The sequence below is a fragment of the Armigeres subalbatus genome, chromosome 1, assembly GCF_024139115.2.
Source record: "Armigeres subalbatus isolate Guangzhou_Male chromosome 1, GZ_Asu_2, whole genome shotgun sequence".
Lineage (NCBI taxonomy): Eukaryota > Metazoa > Arthropoda > Insecta > Diptera > Culicidae > Armigeres > Armigeres subalbatus.
Window position 1 is genome coordinate 89,691,185 of NC_085139.1, and position 25,634 is coordinate 89,716,818.

General features: G+C 42.9%; 2 protein-coding genes across 6 annotated transcripts in view; both read left to right on the top strand.

Moving 5' to 3' along the window:
- Window positions 1–1,201: 1,201 nt before the first annotated feature.
- LOC134221696 (uncharacterized) lies at window positions 1,202–3,089 on the top strand. 2 transcript variants are annotated; one of them, XM_062700906.1, is made up of 5 exons: window positions 1,202–1,669; window positions 1,733–1,788; window positions 2,130–2,206; window positions 2,265–2,320; window positions 2,568–3,089. In XM_062700906.1, exons 1-5 carry the CDS (start codon window positions 1,329–1,331, stop codon window positions 2,929–2,931), a joined length of 894 nt encoding a protein of 297 aa, XP_062556890.1. In that variant the 5' UTR covers window positions 1,202–1,328; the 3' UTR covers window positions 2,932–3,089. The 2 variants fall into 2 exon arrangements, with proteins under 2 accessions (XP_062556890.1, XP_062556941.1); XM_062700957.1 differs by having other exon boundaries at window positions 1,203–1,669; window positions 2,148–2,206.
- A 242-nt stretch (window positions 3,090–3,331) lies between these two features.
- Window positions 3,332–25,634, top strand: part of LOC134202000 (PDZ and LIM domain protein 7) — a 52,558-nt gene continuing 30,255 nt past the window's right edge. For 2 of the 4 annotated variants that reach the window (XM_062677160.1, XM_062677162.1), the window contains exon 1: window positions 22,732–23,227. In XM_062677160.1, coding sequence (XP_062533144.1) covers window positions 22,875–23,227 — 353 coding nt within the window. In that variant the 5' untranslated portion in view covers window positions 22,732–22,874. Of the gene's footprint in view, window positions 3,751–22,731; window positions 23,228–25,634 lie in introns of those variants that run through there. The other 2 variants (XM_062677161.1, XM_062677163.1) reach the window with 2 other exon arrangements.

Below are 25,634 nucleotides of genomic sequence, written 5' to 3' on the forward strand. Positions count from 1 at the left end.
AGATACATAAAAATTAATGTCTGTCTGTCTGAAATCTTATAGACTCCGAAACTACTGAACTGAACTACTTTTAAGCAGAGGTTTTTGGGGCCGGGGAAGGTTCTTAAGATGGTTTGAGACCTCTCCCGTTTTTGGAAAGGGGGGCTCCCATACAAATTAACCAGAAACTTCTGCATAACTTGATAACTAAGCAGAGAATAAATCAATTTTATACGAAACGAAGTTCGTCGGGTCTGCTAGTGTTGAATATTTATAGTGGTTGATAGCTCTAAGAATATAAATAGAGAAATGTCTATTGCTTTCATATAGCACAATGCAAACGTCTATGCTGGCTTTCTCGATCCTTAGCAATTGTTGAGAATCGAGAAGGTCATTGAAATTGTCGACAAGATGGATTACCATCTATTGAACACCAAACGAAGTGGACTTTGATAAACATTGAATCTTACAAACCGCTGAGGACGGAATGCCGTCGTTGAGAAGCGTGTGGTCAACTTTTGTTTACGAAAATTCACCAAAAAGATAGATGTTGAATTTGTCTTTCTACTGAATGCAAAGACAACGATACGAAAATGCGTAGACGCCAAATGGCGCCAGGGCCAACCTCGATCTTTACCATTACGATCGCAACTTGATCTCGCCAAAATGTGCCAAGAATTCGTCCATTCATATTGTCTACATGTAGGCGTATTAATTTAGGACAAAATATTCCGTTTTGAAACTGTCAATCACAGGAAGGAAGCGTTGCATCGATAATCACGAATCTTCTAAACGGTTCAAGCTATTTGTAACCACCAGTGATTAACGGATGATGAGAACATTTTCCTGACAATATCGAATCGCGCGGATACTTGTTAGTGGTACCTGCTTACTGTTGTCGTTTATTTTTATCTCTTACCGATCAATATAGAGTTTCGAGCCGAAAAAGGATCACCGCAAAATCATTGATCCGTGCCAGTGGATATCGTCCCGGTGCAGAGCACTTGCACCTGCACGTCGTTGACCGATGATTACATTGGAAGGTGATCAAAACACCCCACCAGTTAGATAATGATGACTGTATAATACACGAATGGGATCTGATCGGCATCCGGCCGGATGTACCGAATTCGGGACGAATCATTTGATTCGTGTTCGGCTCAGCAGCCACTGACACTGTCGGGTCGGCTGACATTGAGTAATAGGTAATTTAAAGCAATTTTCAATTGTTTGATAAATTTTAATCGATCGCGAGTGAGCGGCGCAGAAAGAGCTTTCGCAAACGGAGGTAGAAACAGAAGTGTTCAGAAAGGAGATTAGTGGGACGCGAAGCGTGCATTACAGGGAAGATGGATGTTCCAGTAGACGCGCAGGAGCTGGCGTTGCCACCAATCGAGTCGTTCAAGAACTGCCAGTATCATGTGCGGGTTAGTGGAACGACGGATCTGGACAAGCGGGTAATGTCGTTTGTGGACAATTTGTGGGGGTTTGAGGTGACAGGAGGTGTTGATCAGTATGAACCGTTGACGGTGATCACGGTAAAGCGTGAAGGGTTGGCGAGAAGAGCCGGCATTCGAGTGAACGATGTTATTACCAAGATCAACGATACTTCGGCGGAGAAGTTGACTTTGGCCCAAGCACAGGAATTGATCGCAGAGTCAGGACGGACGGTAAAAATCTTCGTCAGGGGGTAATTTCACTTGCAGGATAATTATGAGAAAAATATATTTGACAAAAATTGTCTAAATTTCAGCGATGTAGAAGAGGAAAGTGACGATGAGATGACTGTGGATTATTGGTTTAAACCTTGTAAGTGAAAGATGTTCCAGATAGTGATCACTCATGTAATTGTCTACAATCGCACTTCATTCTGACGTATCATTATTGATTGGATTTCATAATGACTTGGAAACTCTTTCGGCAGCAACTATTGGGTTGTATGGGATACTACTCGGCTCAAGAAAACAATGGTGTGATTGAGTGATGTGGTGTTCCACCTTTGTCTGGAAGACGTGATTGTTGACAATATTGTTTGTACTCTCTTTCTCTCTCATCCGACCCTCGAGACTATCTCATCCCGTCATATCCTATCCCATCCCACCTGTCCGTGTTCTTTGGTGGAACAGTGGTCCACACTTGTTGATCGATAGATGGTTTTTTCTCCTCAGTGAGCGATGCCGAGCGTGCAATGCTGGACTGGGAGGCACGTATGCGTGCTAATCGGAATGTAAGTTTTGTGTCATCTATTTCGGTAAGCATTTTGTAACAAATCTTACCATTGACAGCCGGATAAATGGAATGGGTTGTGGCCATGGAATGATCGCAAGAAAGTAGTCTACAAGTAAGTATTGGTTCTGTGGCTGACGCCGCCGATGCGAAACGAAAAAGATTGCCGACGCCAAATTCGGATGAAAATAACTCTAGCTGCGGTACGAAATGCGGAAGTGTCAACGGCAGGAGACGGGCGGTTTGGCAGCTTTCCTAAGCATATTGGTGAAATCAAAAATACAATGTTGCCACAAACATGAACTTCTTTTGCCTAGCTAAAGGCGTCAGTAATCTAAGGTTCGATTTTCTTATTATTTTAGGGAGTCCAATTGTTACATGGTGCCAAGCGTGGCAGAGGAGAAGCGTGAGCGGGAATTGAGTATGCGTGTTACGGAGGATGAATACAGAAGGCACCTGGAGCAAGAAAAAGCAGAAGCTGCCAAGAAGAACGAGGAACAACGACTGGAAAACGAGCGAAAGGCTGAAGAGGATCGAAAGGCCGAAGAGGAGGCTTTCTATGCACAATTCGAAGCCGAGCAGGAACGGTTGCATGAGCATGAATCTGGAAAGATTGAAGCCAGTGCAGAAGCTGATCAGTATATTGAGGAGCTGATGCAGCAACAAGATGATCTGCTGATGGAGGAAGTGAGTACTGAGGTGCTAGATTTAGGAGCAACGGAGTAGGACCGCTGTAGAGTAACATGGTAAAGTTTTGCAAGAGTTGAACTCATTTAGCATTAACTGACAAGAACATTCGCGTAATGTTCGATATTTACATGTAAATACCGAAACATATTTATCTTTATTTTTCCAAATAAAAACTGTTTTGTATCATGAAACCATTTGATCAAGTCCTTTCCTGTTTCCCAAATCCGATAGTAAATCCCCAAAAGCACAGGAAGGGAGAGAAAGAGAGGAATAAAGTGCCATAGACGAGACTTATATCAGTTTCTAAATTTATCGCGATCGATAGTGAATTGAACCCATCGTTGTGCAAGCGAAAAGACACGATGCAGCGCGTTGGCCCCGTTACGGAGTGACACGAGACGAGTGAAACCTGTAACGAACACTGCACCAACGATCAAGTGCACGACAACGATCAGATATCACTTGCACACGGGACGGTTCAGACGCACATCGCGGTTGCAATCCAACGGAATTGGTTCCTCGTCTAATTTCTATCAGAGTGACGGTTCGCCGGAAACGTGCCACTTCCAGACGTAGTTCGTTGAACTCTATGCGGTATTCATTGCGAAGATCAGTCCATTTGAAGTTGTGGCTCAATTCGCAGAAGTCTCATAAATCGACTACGTAATCATTTTCATTGGTGTCGTCGAAATGCCCGAATTTGTGATTGAAAAACGCAATATTCCAGTGCTCACGATCGCCTCCAACACTCCTGATGCAGGTGGTGCAACCGGCGGAAGTGGAAGTGGTGAAAATGCCCTCGGTTTCCGAATCACCGGAGGGGCTGACTTCGAAATGCCAATAACGGTGTTTCAGGTGAGCAAGCAGTTGCATCGAATTGGTGGCCAATTGAATCAGTATATAGAAGTAGTGTCGGGAGCATCATATGGCAGACGAATCGAAAATAAACGCAGACGATGGGATGGCAGATAAAAATAGCGCGCCGGCTTCACGGGATCGTCGGCTTTCGCCGGTCGCAACAGATGCGAGCGATGCGTGTTCATGAGCACTGCACGCATTCTGTTCTGGTGGCCCAGTCAACCCACTTTCGAGTGACTTCAATGCCGGACATAACCTAGGATAAATTGATTTCGGTGAAGGTGGGATAGAAGATTGCATTCAAGTTTGTGTGCGAACCGCGTGTGGGTGGCGTTTGCGCAGTAGTTTGGTTTAGAGTAAGATGATACCAGGATGAAGCAAAAACCAACTTGTTTTCTTGAGTTTGTTCAATCTATGGATTCGCGTATTTCATTTGCAGTATAAATAATGGGGACCAAGCATTAAAATATAGATGTTATAATTGTTACTTTTGCACAAATCGCTGTTCTAATGTTGACCATGCGAAGGTGCTGTATTATTTACAAATTTGATTATCAAGTTACAACTCATTTTGCTTATATCAGGAACTTGTTTTTCACCTCTTGTCAGTTTGTTGAATGAAAATTGAAAATAAGGGCCAAGCCATGGTCGACATTGGTCGTTCCCATTGTTCTACCGTTACGCGTGATTTTAAAACTCTCTGTCGGTGCAAGTCTGAGTTATTTGGAGTTGTTAGAATTCAATAGGTAATTCCTAACTAATTTAAAGAAAATTCACTTCACTTAATTTTAAGAATAAAATATTTACTATTTACAATTTAGCCCTCTCAGGGTCTATACGGGAGAATTATTTTCTAGAGGACTGTACAGTTTGGGGTTAGGAAATGCACCGATATTTCACCTTACCGGTACCGGTTGGCTACCATACGACGATAGGGTTGTCAAGTCGACCGAATAGTCCCAATGATAGGGTTGCACCTTCTTCGATGTCGATCTTGGGTTCGGAGCTGGACTGACAGCACCAGCGACGATAATAGGGTGACCGTTCTTCGACTTTCACCAAAGGGGCTTCACTCACAGGGTTGTCACGGAGTCACGGAATGCTTCGTCCCACGTTACACGGTAACTGGTCGTGTACGGGCACTTTTTGACCGGAAAATCACTGGTCACTCTATGGTAACTGGGTTAAGTGGATTGCTTGTTCACCACTAACACCACTCGCGGCATGGAAACTGGATTGACTTTTTGTTCCTGCGGAGAAAATCGAAGCGAGTTAAAACGCGAACTACTTGATGCGGTATTTTTTCCAAACCAAAAGAGAGCGAATCCTGCTCCAACCTCCCTTTTATACCCTCTACGGGATATGCCGGATTTTGACCTATTGTCCATTTCTTATGGACATCATCTCTCAGTAGTTAGTATGATGCGAGATGGTGCTTACGGGCATCGGTAGGAATGGAGGGACATTTGCTTGTTGATTCCAAGGGGTATTACAGTATAGGATAAAGATTTGCATTCAAATTTATTTATTTTTCAAATTCATTTTCTTTTCAATTGGTATCATAGAATGAGGGAATAGGATTTATTTTTTTTAAACTATGTAAGTGTAGAAAACAATTATCAACAATTGGTAAGGTAAATATGCGAAGAAAAATAAAAACGAAGCAAATGCAAGATTGGGACCTATCTTAGAGGTAACAGAGTGGACGAAGACGTGACGACAGGGCTTATTCATTACATAACACAAAAAACACAGATTTGAACCCCCACCCACTCCTCCGTGACATGTTTTTAACATTTCCGTCTTACCCACCCACCCCCACCTGTGACGCATAACGTCTTACTAAAATTTCACAAAAATGATGAACTGGTTTTTTTTAGTGAACTATTTGTTAACTTCCGGGGCAGCAGGGACTTTGTCCAAGGGCTTGACGATCCCTCCCCAGGCCATCTGCGAGTTGTGGCGCCTGCCTAGGATGTGGTGGGGTTTGACAGTGGGCCCTGTTAAACCTCTATAAAAAGCTGCATGTATCCGCAAGTAGGCTCCGCCAAAGCGACGGTGTGCCGCTCAAAGCGCACAAGCCCAAGTCCTGGTGTTAGGTGGGACGCTAAACAGCCCTGACACGACGGCCCTCCGGCGAGACAGGAGGTTTGCGCAGGCCCAATAAGCCGCCTGGAAAACCAATAATTACGAACAATATAAGAGATAATGCGACTCGATATAATCGGCAAAGACCTAGGCGACGAATAAAGGATCACGATTGGAAGCTTGGAACATGGAACTGCAAGTCGCTAGGTTTCGCAGGTTGCGACAGGATGATCTACGATGAATTACATCCCCGCAACTTCGACGTCGTGGCGCTGCAGGAGATTTGCTGGACAGGACAGAAAGTGTGGAAAAGCGGGCATCGGGCGGCTACCTTCTACCAAAGCTGTGGCACCACCAACGAGCTGGGAACCGGCTTCATAGTGCTGGGAAAGATGCGCCAACGCGTGATTGGGTGGCAGCCAATCAACGCAAGGATGTGCAAGCTGAGGATTAAAGGCCGTTTCTTCAACTATAGCATCATCAACGTGCACTGCCCACACGAAGGGAGACCCGACGACGAGAAAGAAGCGTTCTACGCACAGCTGGAGCAGACATACGATGGATGCCCACTGCGGGACGTCAAAATCGTCATCGGTGACATGAACGCGCAGGTAGGAAGGGAGGAAATGTATAGACCGGTCATCGGACCGGATAGTCTGCACACCGTATCGAATGACAACGGCCAACGATGCATAAACTTCGCAGCCTCCCGCGGAATGGTAGTCCGAAGCACCTTCTTTCCCCGCAAAAATATCCACAAGGCCACATGGAGATCACCTAACCAAGAAACGGAAAACCAAATCGACCACGTTCTAATCGACGGTAAATTCTTCTCCGACATCACGAACGTCCGCACTTACCGCAGTGCGAATATTGAATCCGACCACTACCTCGTTGCAGTTTGCCTGCGCTCAAAACTCTCGACGGTGTACAACACGCGTCGAAGTCGGACGCCGCGGCTTAATATTGGGCGGCTACAAGACGGTAGGCTAGCCCAAGAATACGCGCAGCAGCTGGAAGTGGCACTCCCAACGGAAGAGCAGCTAGGCGCAGCGTCTCTTGAAGATGGCTGGAGAGATATTCGATCCGCCATTGGTAGCACCGCAACCGCTGCACTTGGCACGGTGCCCCGGATCGGAGAAACGACTGGTATGACGGCGAATGTGAGCAGTTAGTAGAAGAGAAGAATGCAGCATGGGCGAGATTGCTGCAACACCGCACGAGGGCGAATGAGGCACGATATAAACAGGCGCGGAACAGACAAAACTCGATTTTCCGGAGGAAAAAGCGTCAGCAGGAAGATCGAGACCGTGAAGAGACGGAGCAACTGTACCGCACTAATAACACACGAAAGTTCTATGAGAAGTTGAACCGTTCACGTAAGGGCCACGTGCCACAGCCTGATATGTGCAAGGACATAAACGGGAACCTTCTTACGAACGAGCGTGAGGTGATCCAAAGGTGGCAGCAGCACTACGAAGAGCACCTGAATGGCGATGTGGCAGACGAAGATGGCGGTATGGTGATGGACCTAGGGGAACGCGCGCAGGACATAATTCTACCGGCCCCGGATCTCCAGGAAATCCAGGAGGAGATCGGCCGGCTGAAGAACAACAAAGCCCCTGGGGTTGACCAACTACCAGGAGAGCTATTTAAACACGGTGGTGAGGCACTGGCTAGAGCGCTGCACTGGGTCATTACCAAGATTTGGGAGGAGGAAGTTTTGCCGCAGGAGTGGATGGAAGGTGTCGTGTGTCCCATCTACAAAAGGGCGATAAGCTGGATTGTAGCAACTACCGCGCAATCACATTGCTGAACGCCGCCTACAAGGTACTCTCCCAAATTTTATGCCGTCGACTAGCACCAATTGCAAGGGAGTTCGTGGGGCAGTATCAGGCGGGTTTTATGGGCGAACGCTCCACCACGGACCAGGTGTTCGCCATTCGCCAAGTACTGCAGAAATGCCGCGAATACAACGTGCCCACACATCATCTATTCATCGACTTCAAAGCCGCATATGATACAATCGATCGGGAACAGCTATGGCAGCTAATGCACGAAAACGGATTTCCGGATAAACTGACACGGTTGATCAAAGCGACGATGGATCGGGTGATGTGCGTAGTTCGAGTTTCAGGGGCATTCTCGAGCCCCTTCGAAACCCGCAGAGGGTTACGGCAAGGTGATGGTCTTTCGTGTCTGCTATTCAACGTCGCTTTGGAATAATACGGGTAATACGAAGAGCAGGGATTAACACGAGTGGCACAATTTTCAATAAGTCCGTCCAGCTATTTGGCTTCGCCGACGACATAGATATTATGGCACGTAACTTTGAGAAGATGGAGGAAGCCTACATCAGACTGAAGAGGGAAGCCAAGCAGATCGGACTAGTCATTAACACGTCGAAGACGAAGTACATGATAGGAAGAGGTTCAAGAGAAGACAATGTGAGCCACCCACCGCGAGTTGGCATCGGTGGTGATGAAATCGAGGTGGTAGAAGAATTTGTGTACTTGGGCTCACTGGTGACTGCCGAAAATGATACCAGCAGAGAAATTCGGAGGCGTATAGTGGCTGGAAATCGTGCATACTTTGGACTCCGCAAGACGCTTCGATCGAATAGAGTTCGCCGCCGTACCAAACTGACCATCTACAAAACGCTCATTAGACCGGTAGTCCTCTACGGACACGAGACCTGGACGATGCTCGTGGAGGACCAACGCGCACTCGGAGTTTTCGAAAGGAAAGTGCTGCGTACCATCTATGGTGGGGTGCAGATGGCGGACGGTACATGGAGGAGGCGAATGAACCACGAGTTGCATCAGCTGTTGGGAGAACCATCCATCGTTCACACCGCGAAAATCGGACGACTGCGGTGGGCCGGGCACGTAGCCAGAATGTCGGACATTAACCCGGTGAAAATGGTTCTCGACAACGATCCGACGGGCACAAGAAGGCGAGGTGCGCAGCGGGCAAGGTGGATCGATCAGGTGGAAGATGACTTGCGGACCCTCCGTAGACTGCGTGGCTGGCGACGTGTTGCCATGGACCGAGCCGAATGGAGAAGACTCTTACATACCGCACAGGCCACTTCGGCCTTAGTCTGAAATAATAATAATAATTGTTAACTTCCTTCATAGTACATAATAATACTGTCAAATTTGAATTTAATTTAAAATTTTGTTTTTTATATTATTATTATCATAAATGTTACCCGTAACAGAACTAAACGAACCCACCCACCCCCTAGACAAATCGTAACATTTTGTAACGCAATATTGGGTACCCACCCACCCCTTAATGCGTTATGTAATTTGTGAATGAGCCCACACGGGTCATCACCACGGTGACCACGGTCATTTGGCATAAAGTCGTTTGACATAAGGCCGTTTGGCATAAAGGTCGGTATAATGGTGATTTGGCATAAAAGTTGTGTAATCACCGATTTCGGAACTTGTGCATAATATGTTCAAATATTTATAATTATCGCTTGAACATTATAAGAGAAATGCTTTCCCTAGCAGCACACATGTTCTATATTGGTTACTGCAACTCATATGTGACCAGATTCAGTCACAATCAAGTTGTGGTAACCATTTTTGTCTGGCTTGTGCTGCTCGGGGTGAATTAAAGATTATTGTATCAAATCACCACCGCTCGAAGAAATATTGGTACACTTCATGAAATTTTTATTATCTGCCTTTTCCACTTAACATCTTTTTACCTCTGTGTCAGTAGCAAGATCTATTTATCTATCAAGATCTATCATCTATTTATCGACTTCAAAGCCGCATATGATACAATTGATCGGGACCAGCTATGGCAGCTAATGCACTAGAACGGATTTCCGGATAAACTGATAAGGTTGATCAAGGTGACGATGGATCCGATGATGATGTGCGTATTTCGAGTTTCAGGGAGTAATACAAAAGTCAGGGAACGACACAATTGGTACGATTTTCACGAAGTCCGTTTCGCGCGACATTGATATTATGGTACGTAACTTTGAGAGGATGGAGGAGGCCTACATCAGACTGGAAAACGAAGCTAAACGGAATGGACTAGTCATTAACACGTCGAAGACGAAGTACATGATAGGAAGAGGTTCAAGAGAGGACAACGTAAGCCACCCATCACGAGTTTGCATCGGTGGTGACGAAATCGAGGTGGTTAAAGAATTCGAGTAGTTGGGCTCACTGGTGACCTCTGACAGTGATACCAGCATAGAAATTCAGAGACGCATCATGGCAGGAAATCGTACGTACTTTGGACTCCGCAAAACGCTCCGATGGAATAGAGTTCGCCGCCGTACTAAACTGACTATCTTCTTCGTCTTATTGGCATTAAGAACCCACACTGGGACAGAGCCTCCTCGCAGCTTAGTGTTCATTAAGCACTTCCACAGATATTCACTGCGAGGTTTCTAAGCCAAGTTACCATTTTTTGCATTCGTATATCATGAGGCTAGCACGATGATACTTTTATGCCCAGGGAAGTCGAGACAATTTCCAATCCGAAAATTGCCACCAGTAATCGAACCCAGCCTCCCTCAGCATGGTCTTGCTTTGTAGCCGCGCATCTTACCGCATGGCCAAGGAGGGCCCCAAACTGATTATCTACAAAACGCTTATTAGACCGGTAGTTCTCTAAGGACACGAGACCCGTACGATGCTCGTGGAGGACCAACACGCACTGGAAATTTTCGAAGGAAAGTGCTGCGTACCATCTATGGTGGGGTGCAGATGGCGGACAGTACGTGGAGGAGGCGAATGGACCACGAGTTGCATCAGCTGTTGGGAGAACCATCCATCGTTCACACCCCAAAAATCGGAACACTGTGGTGGGACGGGCACGTAGCCAAAATGTCGGACAGTAACCCGGTGAAAATGGTTCCCGAAAACGATCCGACGAGAACGAAAAGGCGAGGTGCACAACGGGCAAGGTGGATCGATCAGGTGGAGGACGATTTGCGGACCCTCCGCAGACTGCGAGCTGAATGGAGAAGACTTCAATATATAGCACAGGCCACTCCGGCCTTAGTCTGGTTATAAAAAAAAATCAGTAGCAAGATCATCGTTGACTGAGACAAACTACAATAGACGGAAACTCCGATAGCATAATTGTAAGTGCTCAAGAGCAAAAAATATTTTATTAGTTACTAGCAGACCCGACGAACTTATTGATTTATTTATCCGATTAGTTCTTGAGTTATGCAGAAACTTCTGTTTCATTTGTATGGGAGACCCTCTATCCACAAGGGGGAGGGGGTTCGAACCATAAACATATTTTCCCTTCTAAAACCTCCACATGCAAAATTTGGTTCCATTTGCTTGATTAATTCTAGAGTAACAAAAAAATTGGTGTTCAATTTGTATGGGATCCCCCTTTCTACAGGGGAGATGGATCCTAAACCATCTTAAGAACTCTTTTCGACCCTAAAACCTCTACATACAAATTTTCACGCCAATAGGATTTGTAGTTTCCGAGTCTATAAGGGTTAGACAGACAGATTTTTTTTTCGTATATAGAAGAAGAAGATTTCTGCAGGAGATATAAACACGCTGTCATGCATAAATCTAAAAAAAGGAGGATTTTTCCCGGCATATGACAAAGGAAGATACGATTCCTTTTTTTTTTTTTCAATTAATGCATTTGCCCAACCGAAGGCAAAAGACGATATGGTTCCTGCTGTAAGAAAATTTTGATCTTGCTAAAGTTTCGCCACAAACGCTCTGATCTCTCTAAATTTTATAGACGTATGATGCATCATTTGCAAGCTGAGACTCCTTTTCACGGCAGGTGCATAAATCTAAAACACAATTACATGCTATTCTATGTTCGTACGATGTAGACCTCAGACTGACATCTTCAGTAAAGCAAATTTACAAAATAGTAGATCGGAAGCCTTCTTTCAAGAGGCTCGTAAGCATCCTTTCAAGGGGCTGGAAACCACCTTTTAAGAGGCTCGGGAACCTCCTTTCAAGGGGCTCTGGAAGCATCCTTTCAAGAGGCCTGGAAGCCTTCTTTCAAGAGGCTCGGAAGCCTCCTTTCAAGAGGCTCGGAAGCCTCCTTTCAAGAGGCCCGGAAGCCTCCTTCAAGAGGCTCGGAAGCCTCCTTTCAAGAGGCCCGGAAGCCTCCTTTCAAGAGGCTCGGAAGCCTCCTTTCAAGAGGCTCGGAAGCCTCCTTTCAAGAGGCTCGGAAGCCTCCTTTCAAGAGGCCCGGAAGCCTCCTTTCAAGAGGCTCGGAAGCCTCCTTTCAAGAGGCCCGGAAGCCTCCTTTCAAGAGGCTCGGAAGCCTCCTTTCAGGGGGCCCGGAAGCCTCCTTCAAGAGGCTCGGAAGCCTCCTTTCAAGAGGCTCGGAAGCCTCCTTTCAAGAGGCTCGGAAGCCTCCTTTCAAGAGGCTCGGAAGCCTCCTTTCAAGAGGCTCGGAAGCCTCCTTTCAAGAGGCTCGGAAGCCTCCTTTCAAGAGGCTGGGAAGCTTCCTTTCAAGAGGCCCGGAAGCCTCCTTTCAAGAGGCTCGGAAGCCTCCTTTCAAGAGGCTCGGAAGCCTCCTTTCAAGAGGCTCGGAAGCCTCCTTTCAAGAGGCTCGGAAGCCTCCTTTCAAGAGTTTTGGAAGCCTAATTTAAGGGCTCGGCTGCCTCCTCTTAAGAGGCTCGCAAGCCTTCTTACAAGAGGTTTTGTATCCTACTTTCAAGAGGCTCGGAAGTCTCCGAAATTCCTCAAAGTCTTGTAGCAAGCTTGCAGGGGAATCGATCGGCTCTTCATCTCATAGCTCTCATTTCCATCCCATCAAAAACAGAGCAATGAAAAGGTATTTGATTTGTTTTTTTTTTTTTTTTTGTTATTTTTTTCAGCAGTGAGCACGTATGTTAGCAACAAAAAGCGACAAGATTGGTGCTGTATTTCTCTGTTTTGCGATAAGATGAATATATGTTCATTGAGATGGAAAATGGATTAGTTCCCCTATATAAACTTAATTTGAATTGAAAAGTTTTACGGAATAACGAAAATTTCAGACAACTTTTTGGAGAACCCTATATCCCGTTAGTTTAGTCTTATGAGTTACACTTATTTTTATTTACAGCGATAAAAATAGGATGTACCTCAATGAATGCAAAAGATCGAAGGGGTACCTCTCAATAAAAAGGTTGAGAACCGCTGATTTGGACTAACATCTGAAAGCAGACATTTTTATTTTGCTGCATATCATATTCTCAATCCAGTTGAAACCCGGAGTTGGGGGATAGCGAAGTTGGATTTTTCTCACAATCCGTACGTTAAACCTAACTTCGGAAGTGGTGCGCTGTTTTCGTATCGCGAAGCGCTATTCAGCGCACCACTTCCGAAGTTAGGTTTAACGTACGGATTGTGAGAAAAATCCAACTTCGCTAGCACCCAATTTCGGGTTTCAACTGGATTGAGAATATTATCCCTACAATCTAGATCTAGAAAACCTTTGCCCTGCGAGCGTGCTCCCACGTTCGTTATCATATTAGGGGAAAAGGCCCCAAAACGCCCCCCGGGGCAAAACGACTCTCGGAAATAGCCTTAATAAAACTAGACGTGAAATTATGTAGGTTAGGCGAAAAAAGTGTCAAAATAATAGATAATAGATAATAGATAACTGAAATTTTCCACATTTTGATGAAACATCTAACATTTCGGCGAGGCAAAACGCCCTAGCGAAACTATTCTACAATGTACTCGCGTCTCCACGCACTGTCCATACCAGAATGCTGATGTGCCAACGCATGGTACGTTGTTCCCTAAGAGCTGCCTGCTAAAAGGCGTTTTGCCTCATGAATTTTCCGCAACGAAATATCACCACTTTTTTGAAATGTGAGTATTATCAATATGATTGAGATTTTTTCTAATTTTATTATGACATCAGCTAGCTATATTGTTTAACTGTTACGTGAGGTAGAAACACCCATGAAAACCGTTATAGCTAAGGCATAAAAGCAGTCTATGCTTAGCTAGGGCATATTGCCCCTCCTTCTCCTACCATCGTTGTCTGCCGCATCGTCTATCAGGTGCTCTTGATAGTGCTGATGCCAGTTTTGGATCTCTCACCACACAGCTAAAGATTAAAACTGGCAACCCTGCTGTGAACTAGCTGTTTTTACTCCGTGCTCTGCTCTAAGTTAATTAGTTCTGGTTAAACTCTATAAACAATCGTCGATTGTAATACATCCTAAAAATCCTGCTGCTGTGCTGTGCTATTTCCATATCAAATCATAGAAGTGAGTGAAATCAGCTGAGGAAATAAGCATTCAAAATGATGCCCCGTTGCATCTAATGCAAGAGATCGCCCTGCCATACAAATCGCCGCCGATACTGCCGCCACCTTCCTCCACCGCCACCAACCGCCAGCTCCACAGCTTCATGCAAACAACATTGAACATATTCGCGGCTCTATGCCACCACTCTAACCGTCGACGCAGCTGCAGAGAAAAGTTAATTTCATCTCTTTAATATCAATTACAACTACGTCGCTGTAATATGCCGTTAATGTGAAGCTTAGAAATACCGTTATTGGATGTATCCCTGCTTATCCCAGCTGTCGAAATAAACACACGTTCTGCTTGTTGTTTTATTTATCCTCCTGCCCCGCCAACGTCAACAACCCGATAACGAATCATCATCACATCAACCATCGCGAATCGTGGTCTATCGACTTGCTGCTTCAGACGCTCTTCAGATCCTGGTATCCCCCTTCTGATGATCATCGCTCCGCTGCTACATTGCCATCTTAGCTGAGACCATAGCCAGAATACTGGAGCGGATCATAGACATCGCATAGCAATCGTCTTCCATCTTTCGCTGTGTGAGTACGAACCTGACACGTCATTACCAATAGGCATATTTCCAACACAGTTCATAGTTGTCAAATCTGGTTGTTCGCCTAACTTCCACAAGCGACATCTATTGGTGAATACTACAACCATGGGCCAAAATTCACATGTCAGCATCGAAGAGTTGCCAGACCTTATCTCAAATGCGCTTTCCGAACATGCGAGGAAGATATTTCTGAATATCGAGCATAGTCAGCAATTTTAACAAACAAGTTGGATGATCTGTCCGATCAAATTGTTAAGTTGAAATCGGTTATAAGTAAGTTATCCACTGAGAACGACTACTTGAAAAAGCCTTAACTACGCTTTCCGCTAAAACCGATGCAATGTCTAATGTAGTCGATAAGCAGGAAGTCGAATTGGATACCCAACGGCTCTCGCAACTCACCTCCAATGCCATTATTCTAGGCATTCCACGTGTACCGAACGAAAATACTGAATCCCTTGTGAACATAATCTGCCGCACTATTGGGTTCAAAGACGACGACAACAAAACTATCGTTTCGTGCACAAGACTGGCTTCTACTAAAACAGACAACAACCCAATTCGAGTCACGTTTAAAAATGCCAGTGCTAAGGAACGCTTACTTGCAAAGAAGAAGCACTTTGGCTTGCTATCGGTTTCGATGATTTCCGGATTTCGTTGGCCCTATGGCTGGACAAATAAAGTATTCATACGAGAAGAGTTGTCTCCTCTTTCTATGGAGATCTTCCGTGAGCTAAAAACGCAACAATCGGTGCTGAAACTTCGCTTTATTTGGCCTGGTCGTGATGGGGTGATATTGGTAAAGCACACTGACGTCGAATAGCAACCACTAATGCAAGAATTAATTGACAGTATGTACAGGCTTACCATATAATGGATTTCAACAATTTTGCTCAAAATCTTCTTGCATTATCTCCTGATGGAATATTTACATCCGTTAGTTCTGCTGGAGTAAATATGCTACAAATTAATATTCGTGGAATGAATCGTATGGAGAAACTGGATTCTCTATGTATATTTTTGAAAAATCTTCCTGTTATCGTTGATATATTGTTAATCGGTGAAACGTGGATTAAAGAAAACAGAAGCAGGTTCTATAACATTCCTGGTTATATAAGCGTGTTTTCGTGCCGCAGTAATTCTTCTGGAGGAATTGCAGTTTTCATAAGGGAGGGACTGAATTTTGACGTAAAAGCCAATACAGAGGACAACGGATTGCACCATATAGAGGTTGTAGTGCAAGCTGTCCAATCTCGCATCACCATTCATGGAATCTACAGACCACCTGGCTTCGACACGGAAAACTTTCTTTCGTTTGTGGAACAACTTATATCATCTTTAAATCCAAGGAATCCCTGTTTTCTTCTAGGAGATATGAACATAGCTGTTAATGACACCGAATCGCGTGAAGTCCAAAAGTATCTGCAACTGCTGGCTTCGTACAACATGACAGTAACTAATACTTACTGTACACGACCTGCGAGTAACAATATCCTCGATCATGTCGTCTGTCAAACTGAGATCTCCGAACGCATAACGAATAGCACCTTAGACTGTGATCTTAGTGATCATTGCTACGTTATCACCCATTTTAATGTAACAATTGGTAAACTCAACAGAACACTCACCAAGTCCATCGTAAACCATCGGGAGATAAGTACTCACTTCAGGTTGTTTCTTCAGTCCACCAACCTTTCAATCATGCAGCCCAATGAGCGGATATTAGCAATCGTTAATCGTTATACCCACCTCAAAGAACGCTTTTCTAGAACAATATCTGTCGAGGTGAAAGTAAAGCAAAATGTGTGTCCCTGGTATAATTTCGATATCTGGAAACTTGGGAGGATATCCAATAACCTGTTTCAGAGATGGAAAAGAAACCGTAACGACCAACACATAAAAGATCTATTGGAACATGCTAATAGAAGGTTAGCAGAAGCCAAAAGACGTACCAAGTCTAAGTTTTACCAACAGCTCTTCTCTTCGAATAACCCCAAGCAGTTGTGGAGCCGAATTAATAATATCTTGGGCAACCGGTCCAGCAAACCTAAAATTCCTATACTTGAGGTAGATGGACTTCAAATAACAAATCCTGATGATTTGGGAAATGCCTTCAATAGCTTCTTTTCGTCAGTGGGAGAAAACGTCGCAAGAAATCTCAACTCAGATGGTGACCACAACAAATTTAACACCATGGATTCATCAGTACGCTCAATGTTTTTAAGACCGGCATCACAAGTGGAAATAACCAACATCATCGATAGACTTGATTGTTCAAAAGCAACCGGAGTAGATGGCTTTCCGATATCTGCTCTGAAGGAGTATAAACAAGAGCTTTCCAGCATCATCTGCACTAGCTTCAATGACAGTATATCATCCGGAATCTATCCTGATTGCTTGAAAAAAGCAATAGTATATCCAATCTTCAAAGGCGGCGATCCATCCAACCCTACGAACTATAGACCGATTTCAGTTCTACCATCGATAAACAAAATATACGAGAAGCTCTTGTCATCGCGTCTACGCTGTTTTCTGGAAAGTACTGCACTATTATACAAAAAGCAATATGGATTCAGGCAAGGATCGTCAACGGAAATGGCCGCTCTGGAACTTCTAGACGACGTGGCCAGTGCTGTGGATCAGAAGGGGGTTGCTGCAGTAATTTTTCTAGACCTGTCTAAAGCCTTTGACACAATTAACCATGACATGCTCCTGAAAAAGTTGTATACATATGGAATACGTGGTATTGCAAATGACTTACTGCGAAGCTACTTATCAGATCGACAGCAGAAGGTAATGGTATCCGGACACTCCAGTGATTATCAAAATGTAAATTGCGGCGTTCCCCAAGGTAGCAACATCGGTCCTCTGCTATTCCTAATCTATATTAATGATATAGCCAACCTTCGAGTATTAGGCCATCCAAGACTGTTCGCCGATGATACTGCCATTCTTTACAAAGGAAAATCTGTATCTGATTTGTACCTTGATATGCAGATTGATATGCTACTGCTGACGGCATATCTCGAAAATAACTTGCTGTCACTGAATCCGAAGAAGACTAAGGGGTAAGCCAGAGTAAACGCGACGTGCGATGCGACGCGACGCGACAGTGCAATTTGACAGCCTGTTGATAATGATTGTTATTCTTTTACGTGAGTCGCGTCGCGTCGCATCGCACGTCGCGTTTACTCTGGCTTGCCCCTAAGCTAATGATTTTTGGCGGTACAGAAGATCAAGGTTCATCCAATCCTACACTTATTGTCAACGGTGAAACAATTGAAGAAGTGGCAAGTTTTAAATATCTAGGCGTGCATATTGATAGTAAATTACGGTGGGACGTACACATCCGGAAAATCATTACAAGCTGTTCATCGTTATGTGGAATATTACGTAAACTATCTAATTATGTACCGCGGCACGTGCTGCTGAAGATATATTATTCGTTTATCCATAGTCGGTATCAATATGGTATTGCTGTTTGGGGAACATCGTATAACATGTATCTTAAGGACATCCAGGTCCAGCAAAATCGATGTATCAAAGCGATATACAAATTACCATTCCTATATCCCACAAATAGCTTATATAATACCACGGAACATAGGATTTTTCCAATAAAAGGTATGTTCACTCTTCGAATATGCCTTACTATGTACAAAATCATAAATAATTTGAACCTGCATCATAACTGGTCGTTTGCTTCTGCTATACATCAATACCGTACTCGGAACGCTCATTTGCTGCAATTAAGTGGGTTTAGAACTGAAATAGGAAGGAAACGATTTCAGAACATAGGACCGTCTATATACAACCAACTTCCTGATGACACCAAAAACGCACAGCCAATCAGCCAATTTAAGAGTCGTCTAGAAGAACATGTTAAAAACAATATTGATAGATTTATTGCTCGTTAGCTTCATTTAAATGTTTATATTATTTGAAATGTTATAATTGTTATATTAGCTAGTTCCATTGCTTACCATTCTTGCTATAGCGAGAGACTCGAAGCCAAATTGTGTACTCAGTGCTGCATCGTGTCAGCATCTAGAAGGCAGCCAACGCAATGTAGGTAGTGCAACCCTGGTAACGTTAATTCCGAGCGGTGGATCCCATCGCAAACACTTTATTCAAGTACCACATCTACTATAGCAGCGGTGACAAAGGAGAACGCGGCGTTGGCTTCATGGTGATCAGGAAGCAGATGAAGCAAGTTATTAAGTTGAAGACGAAAAGAGACCGTATTTGCGTGTTGAGAATGAAGTGCAAATTCTTTAACTACAGCCTGATCAGCATCTAGGTATGCCCCAACGATCGTTAAGCCTGATAAAATGAAGGATGCGAGCTTTATAAGGCCTACGAAGAGTGACCAACACACGGTGTAAAGTTTGTCATCGGGTATGTAAAAGGAATCAGGAGAGAAAGCTTCTCCTGCCTGTCATTGATACGGAAAGCCTTCATTCCGCTACCAACGAAAACGGTCTGCGACCCGAGTGGCGACATTGCTCACTAATAGACCATGTGCTGATCGACGAACAACATTTCATGAACGCAATAGATGTAAGGTCATTAGAGGCCCGAACAGTTATTCGGATAACTTCGGTGATAGGATTGCTGAATAGTATCGCCTGAAGCTGGACGAGTTGATAGGAAATGTCAGTGGATTGGTCGACGTCAACAGATTGTGGGATAATATCCACTAACCTGCCAGCGACTGACGGAAGGGAAAAGTGCTGCCAGGAGTCGGATGGTAGTGGCTGCTTCCCAATACAATATAGAGCGGTACAGTGTAGAAAGAGCAGAAGGAAACGAATCTACCGCAGAAAGAAAAGGCACTACGAAGAGAGTATGAATCTTGAATAATAATGAAAAATAAATAAATATTAAAAAAATAAATCAATGAATACTGTATGATAGGTAAAGCGCAGGTGAACTGAACATGGATAGAAACAATATGCGGAGGTTTTACGCGACTGTCAATGGCGCGCGGCATAAGACTGTGCTAGTACCCGCCATGTGCAATGACCGAAAGGGGAATTTGCTGACAGACAAGACTATTGTGGCAGCTAGGTAGAAGGAGCATTTTGATTGGCTGAATGGTGAAAACTAAGATGTATTGAGAAGCAGTATATAGTCATAGACGACGATGGTCAAGGAACCACAGAAGATATTTTAGTTACTAGATAAAGATTGTCCCTGTCGTCGCTGTCCGGAACATCTTTTGCTGGCGAGGATATTTGGTGTATGAATGTTTCCTTCATTGATATTTAAATGAAGGAAAAATACATACGATTTGACAGTTTGGTACCACACATGTTTCGGACAGCAGAACAAAGGGAACCGAAGGGACAATTTTTATCTGGTAACTAAAATATCTTTTGGAACCACCAACGCTGGATAAAGATTTCTTAAGATAAATTCAAATATTAATATTTTTTTGCACTGCCAATGCAATTCTATTCTTATTCCAAATTATTTATTCACAAATAAGGTATTCAATTACCAAACCAAATCATTTATTCAATTATTTATCATGTCTAATGGATTCTTACCAAATTGTTAACCTGTTAAAAAATCCACTAACCACAGTAATCTGAGTTAACATTTTGTCTGTCATTCACAACGGTGTATTGTAGTCACAAACCAAACTTCTCGTGACAATGTTAATTAGTAAATATAAGACGACTGACAGCTTTATTGGCAGTATTGGTTTCCTAATATCTCTCGTGCTAAATTTGACTACAAAATTCTTAGTAGGGGAATGATCCCCTTTTGTTTTTGCCGAGAACCAATGTAGTTTGGTTCTGACATATTTTCGACAATAGATCCTCTACACTGAAGATCAGTATGTAATGATTCCCAATAATAGCATTATCAGGCTTATCCGGCGATTCGTCCATACGAATCGTCTTCTCTATGTATAATAAAACATTTGCACTTGAGCTTCAGGAAATTTGATCTTCCATTAGTGCAAACATTTGCCAAAGTCATCTATCGCCCTATTTGTGAATGATAACAATCCTCAACCGGTGTGTGATCGTTGGCTTCGACCGACACGGTGTTTACGGTCTAAATTTAGATGCGTCCAACGAGCAGCGCTACTGTGGCGTGTTGTCCTACACTCAGGCAAATGAACATACGAAATACATAAGGCAAAAATTATGAATCTACAAAATTGTGGAAAATGGTTGAAACATAAGTCTCTCATGCTTTCCATCTTCAGCTTTTTAGATTTCATAAGCGAACGTATGTTGTTTATTCGTTGCCTGGATTGAATTTCATGAGACACTTTTTGAAATTTTGTTCAAAGCTGATTTGAAGGAAATCATAAGGCATTTTATGAAAGACATCATGCTCGTTGTAGTTACCCTAATCGGAAGGAAGGCGCTTCTGTCAAGAGAATCATGTTCTCATTTATAGCAAAGTTTTCAAGTCGTGCGGTTGAATTCAACATCGAGGGGGTGTGAAAAAATCTTATGTTGAAGTGTTCTCAAGTGTCGGTGAATAATATAGTGTTCAATTGAACTCAACTGAGCCAATATGTGAAAAGGAATGGGTTTAATTCGAATAAAGTAGTTAAGTAACTTTATCTAGATTCGAAGATATTTTGAAACGCGTTCTACATCGCTCATTTTTTCATAACCTCGATGTTCTCAATACAACTAAAACGCGAATAATAAAACACATGTCATGTTTGCACAACTATATGAATGAACCAAAATTTTGATTACCATTATTAACGCGCATATTTATAACACAAGAAAATTTTCAATATACACGACTTAGGAATTCATAATGCAGCATTATGAATCGATTAATATATCGCAAAATGCAATAATGAATTCATAGATCTGCATTATGAATTCATTACGATGCTTCTTAAAAAATTACGAAATTCATAAGGCGTGGTTATGACCTCCAAGTACTACTTCTGCGATTCATAAGGTAGGGCTATGGAATAATTCATGTGTAGCGTACAACGTTTATAACGCTTCATTGTAATTTCATAAATGTGCCTTAAGAAAATGAATTTTAAATCCAAAACTTATTGCAAATTTTCAAAAGGCAGGATTATGATGATCGATAGCCAATTTGCCTGAGTGTATCCAAAATGATTGACTGCAAACGGAAACTGTTTCATCCACTGCGACAAGTTTCGACCACTTTATGAGTATTTATTTGAAACTGATCCCGTGTAGATTGCAATATGTACAAATAAATTAAATCCTGCGACAACTACATTGCCCTTGACGTCAGATTTACATAGGTTAAATTTTCATTTCATTTTAAGAAAATAATGATTGTCGTTGCTTCAGAATTGTCTGAGACTCTATTCTCTATTGAATATTTTTCTCTTCTCAGAGAGGTGAATTTTCTATCATCGTTTGGGAGTCGGTTGTATAGGTACCCGTTAAAAGGTTTACCCAGATATGAACTATAGAGAACCGAACAGTTTTGTTTGTTTTAAATGTGCTGGATGGCGTCTTGCCTTATTTTGCTTTGGATTAATATGATTAATATGAAAGTAAAAATATTACGAATCGAAACATCAACTCTGTGTTACTAAATAAGCTTGCCATATGTTTAATGTCAGCTTGTCGACAAGCTAAAGTGCATCTAGGTACATATCATTGCATTTATTTATGCTATTTCTGTTGGTCGGAATCAATTGAAACGCAACATCCCGAGTCCCGACATAGTACAAAATCTCAATAAATTTGGAATAAGGTGGAAATAAAAATTCGAAAAGTGCAATGATTAGATTTCGATTTAACACACTTACTACAAGAAAACAAGTTTGGAAAAGCTTTCAAAATTCCTTTTCCGATTGTATTTTAGATCGGGTTCAAATAGTAGGTTTCACCGATTGCACACATGAGAGCAGACGAAACTTTGTTTTAAAAATATGAAAATCCGAACAAACCATCAAAGAATAACCAGATCACATAATAAAATCACCGACGAAAAATAAACGCCAACGACGACGATGATGATGATGGCCCAGGGCAACCCATCTGTATGGCATCCAACATTTGCCCTCATTATCGGGTTTTCAGTCTCGCGTCTATTGTCCAACCGTTCGAATCTCATCCCGCGATAAAATCCGCGATTATTTTGTGCGCTGACCCCTGGCCGAACTTAGTTTCCTTCAATTGTTGAAACCGTGATCATTGTTTTTGACCATCTGCCGAGATGGCTCTGGAGGAACCGAAACTAGGCCCGGGGGAGGATTCCGAACAGTACGAGGACGCAGTTGGCCAGCAGCGGCCCTCGAAGCGTGACGATGCTCCCGACTACTACAAACGGCCAAAGTTCAAGCGCAACATTATTCCGTTCGAAACGGACGATCTGTCGGTGCGGGTCATACGTGAACGTTTTCTTATTCCGAACCAGGTCAAGGAGAACAGCCCGGCGGCCAAGGCCGGTCTGAACCTGGGCGACCAGATTGTCACAATCAACGGGGCGGACGCTTCGGCGATGCGCCTTGCCACGGCGGAATCCGTGATCAAACAGGCTGGCGAGCAACTGCAGCTGGTGGTGACCAAGTAAGGATCAAATTTAAGTGTTTAGTGCCCTGTGTTGTAAATAAATGGTGTAATGGTGTGATTGGGGTAATTGGTGCATGGATGTAATTAAAAGTGGGACATTATCATTATGTACTTCTATTAATTAGATGTTGGCGAACTGAGTTCAAAAACAAAATATCCTATAGAAAGCGACACTCGTACGATCAGTGAGATCTATTTTTAGATACAGTTTTCGTAAACGAAAATAAGAATGAAAATTTTGATAACGTGAAAGTGAATCTAACAAAAAAATAGAATGTGATTCGTTAATTTGTATAGATTTTCATGATTCCGTGTTCATGCTGAACGTCCCGAATTTTCACAAAAGATTCAGAGAGTGAAGTGCAATACACGTACATGTAGCGATTCAGTTAATGAACTAAAGCGATGCGTGTTGTGGATGTACATGTATGTACATCGAATTTGCTGCTCTCCTCAGTATAATATTAGTTTATCTACCTTCCCTAACTTAACTCTGATTTTTAAAACATTCTGTGGTTTTAATTGAATTTATGGAATCATGAAGAGAGATACAATTATACAATGAAGAATAGAAGTAAGAAACAAGTGTGAAGCGAACAGAATTTTGATTTTTTTTTCTAAGCGGAGGGCCATATCGTAAGAACAGCATTGTTGAAATCGCTGTTATTTTGCCTAACGTCCACCCGGGAACAGCTTGAGTAATAGCATGATGACAACTCTTACCAAGCCAGGCAAATAACAGCGATTTAAACCCGTTAGCGGAAGGGAAGAAATATGCTCTAGCTAGGCAAAGACTGCACTGTTGCCTTAACTGTAACATTTTTGATATTTTGTTGCCGGAAAACCCATGACGCAAAACGCCCTTTAGCTCCTACTTTAATCAAGCCAATCTTATTCGAATAGTATTCCTATTCATATTCCTTTTAATCAACTCCAGGAACTTTTCAAATAGGCGTAAGTGAATTTTCTTACCTTTTCTTTTTCTTTTTTATCGTACCTTCTCTCTTCTTATTTTTTCATTCTTCCTTCTTCTTTCTTCTTTCTTGCTCCTTCCGTTTTTTCTTTTTCCCTTCTGCCTTCTTCTTTCTTCCTTCTTCTTTCTGCTTTCTTCCTTCTTCCTCCTTACTTCTTTCTTCTTCGTTTTCGTCCTTCCCTCATTCTTCTTCCTTATTTCTTCCTCTCTCCTTCTGCATTCTTTCTTCCGTTTTCTTCCTTCTTCCTTTTTTCTTATTCTTTCTCCCGACTTCCTTCTTTTTAATCTTTCTTTCTTTTTCCTTCTTCCTGCTTCTTTCTTGCTTATTCCTTCTTCCTTTTTCCCTTTTTCCTTCTTCCTTCTTCCTTCTTTCTCCTCCCCTCTTCCTTATTGTTTTTTCCTCCATACTTCTCTCTTTTTCCCTCTTCCTTCTTTTTCTTCCTTTTCCTTCTTTTTTTTTTCTTTCTTCCGTTTTACTCCTCCTTTCTCCCGTCTTCCTTCTTCTTTTTTTGCTTCTCCCTTCTTCCTTCTTCGTTCTTTCTTCTTTCTTCTTCTTTCCTTCTTCTTCTTTCTTCATTCTTCCTTATTCATTTTCCCTTTTTCCTTTGCCCTCTTTTTCTTTCTTCTTCCTCCTTTTTCCTTTTCTACTTCCGTTCAAGTTCTTCCTCACTTCGCACTACTCACTTCTCACTCCCCAGTTCTCATTCCGCCTAATGGCCATTCGGCCTAATGACCATTCGGGCTAATGACCTTCGGCCTAATGACCAGCATCGTTGAACAAAATAGTTAAATCATTTCTGTCTCTGAGTTCTGTTCACTTTAACATTGTGTTTTTGATAATTCGGAGGCTTACTTGCTCCAGAAAACTTTCTTCATTCTAAACTTCGGAATCCTGCTTGCTCCAGGATATTGTTCTTTTCATCTCAGAGTCCTACTCAATCTGATCGCTTTTTTCCTTATCTTTCAACCTCGGAGTTCTGCTAGAACTGTTTTTTTACAGCCTTGGGGTCCAATTCACTCCGGAATCTTTATTTTTAGCCTGGGAGCTTTAGTCGCTCTTGAATTACGGTATACCTCCGCTGATCCGACAAATGTATGGCCGGACCATCGGGATTGCTCTCATTAATCCGACTGTCAAATCCATACAAATGAACCAAAACAAAATCACTGCACAAATTTGAAAACTGACAGCATAATGTGTTTAAATGGGTGTTGATACTTTTTAATCCGGAAAATTCCGGATTCGGATTCCGAGATCCGGACTAAGGAGTCGTCGGATTGGCGAGGTCCGGATAAACGGGGGGATACTGTATTTGGGAATCTCATAGTCCTGCTCGCTTCGCAAACATTTTTTTTTCAACACGGGGTTCGGAATATTGTTCTTTAAATTCTCTTCTGTTAGTTTTTCTTTGTCTTACAGATTTTGAGTCC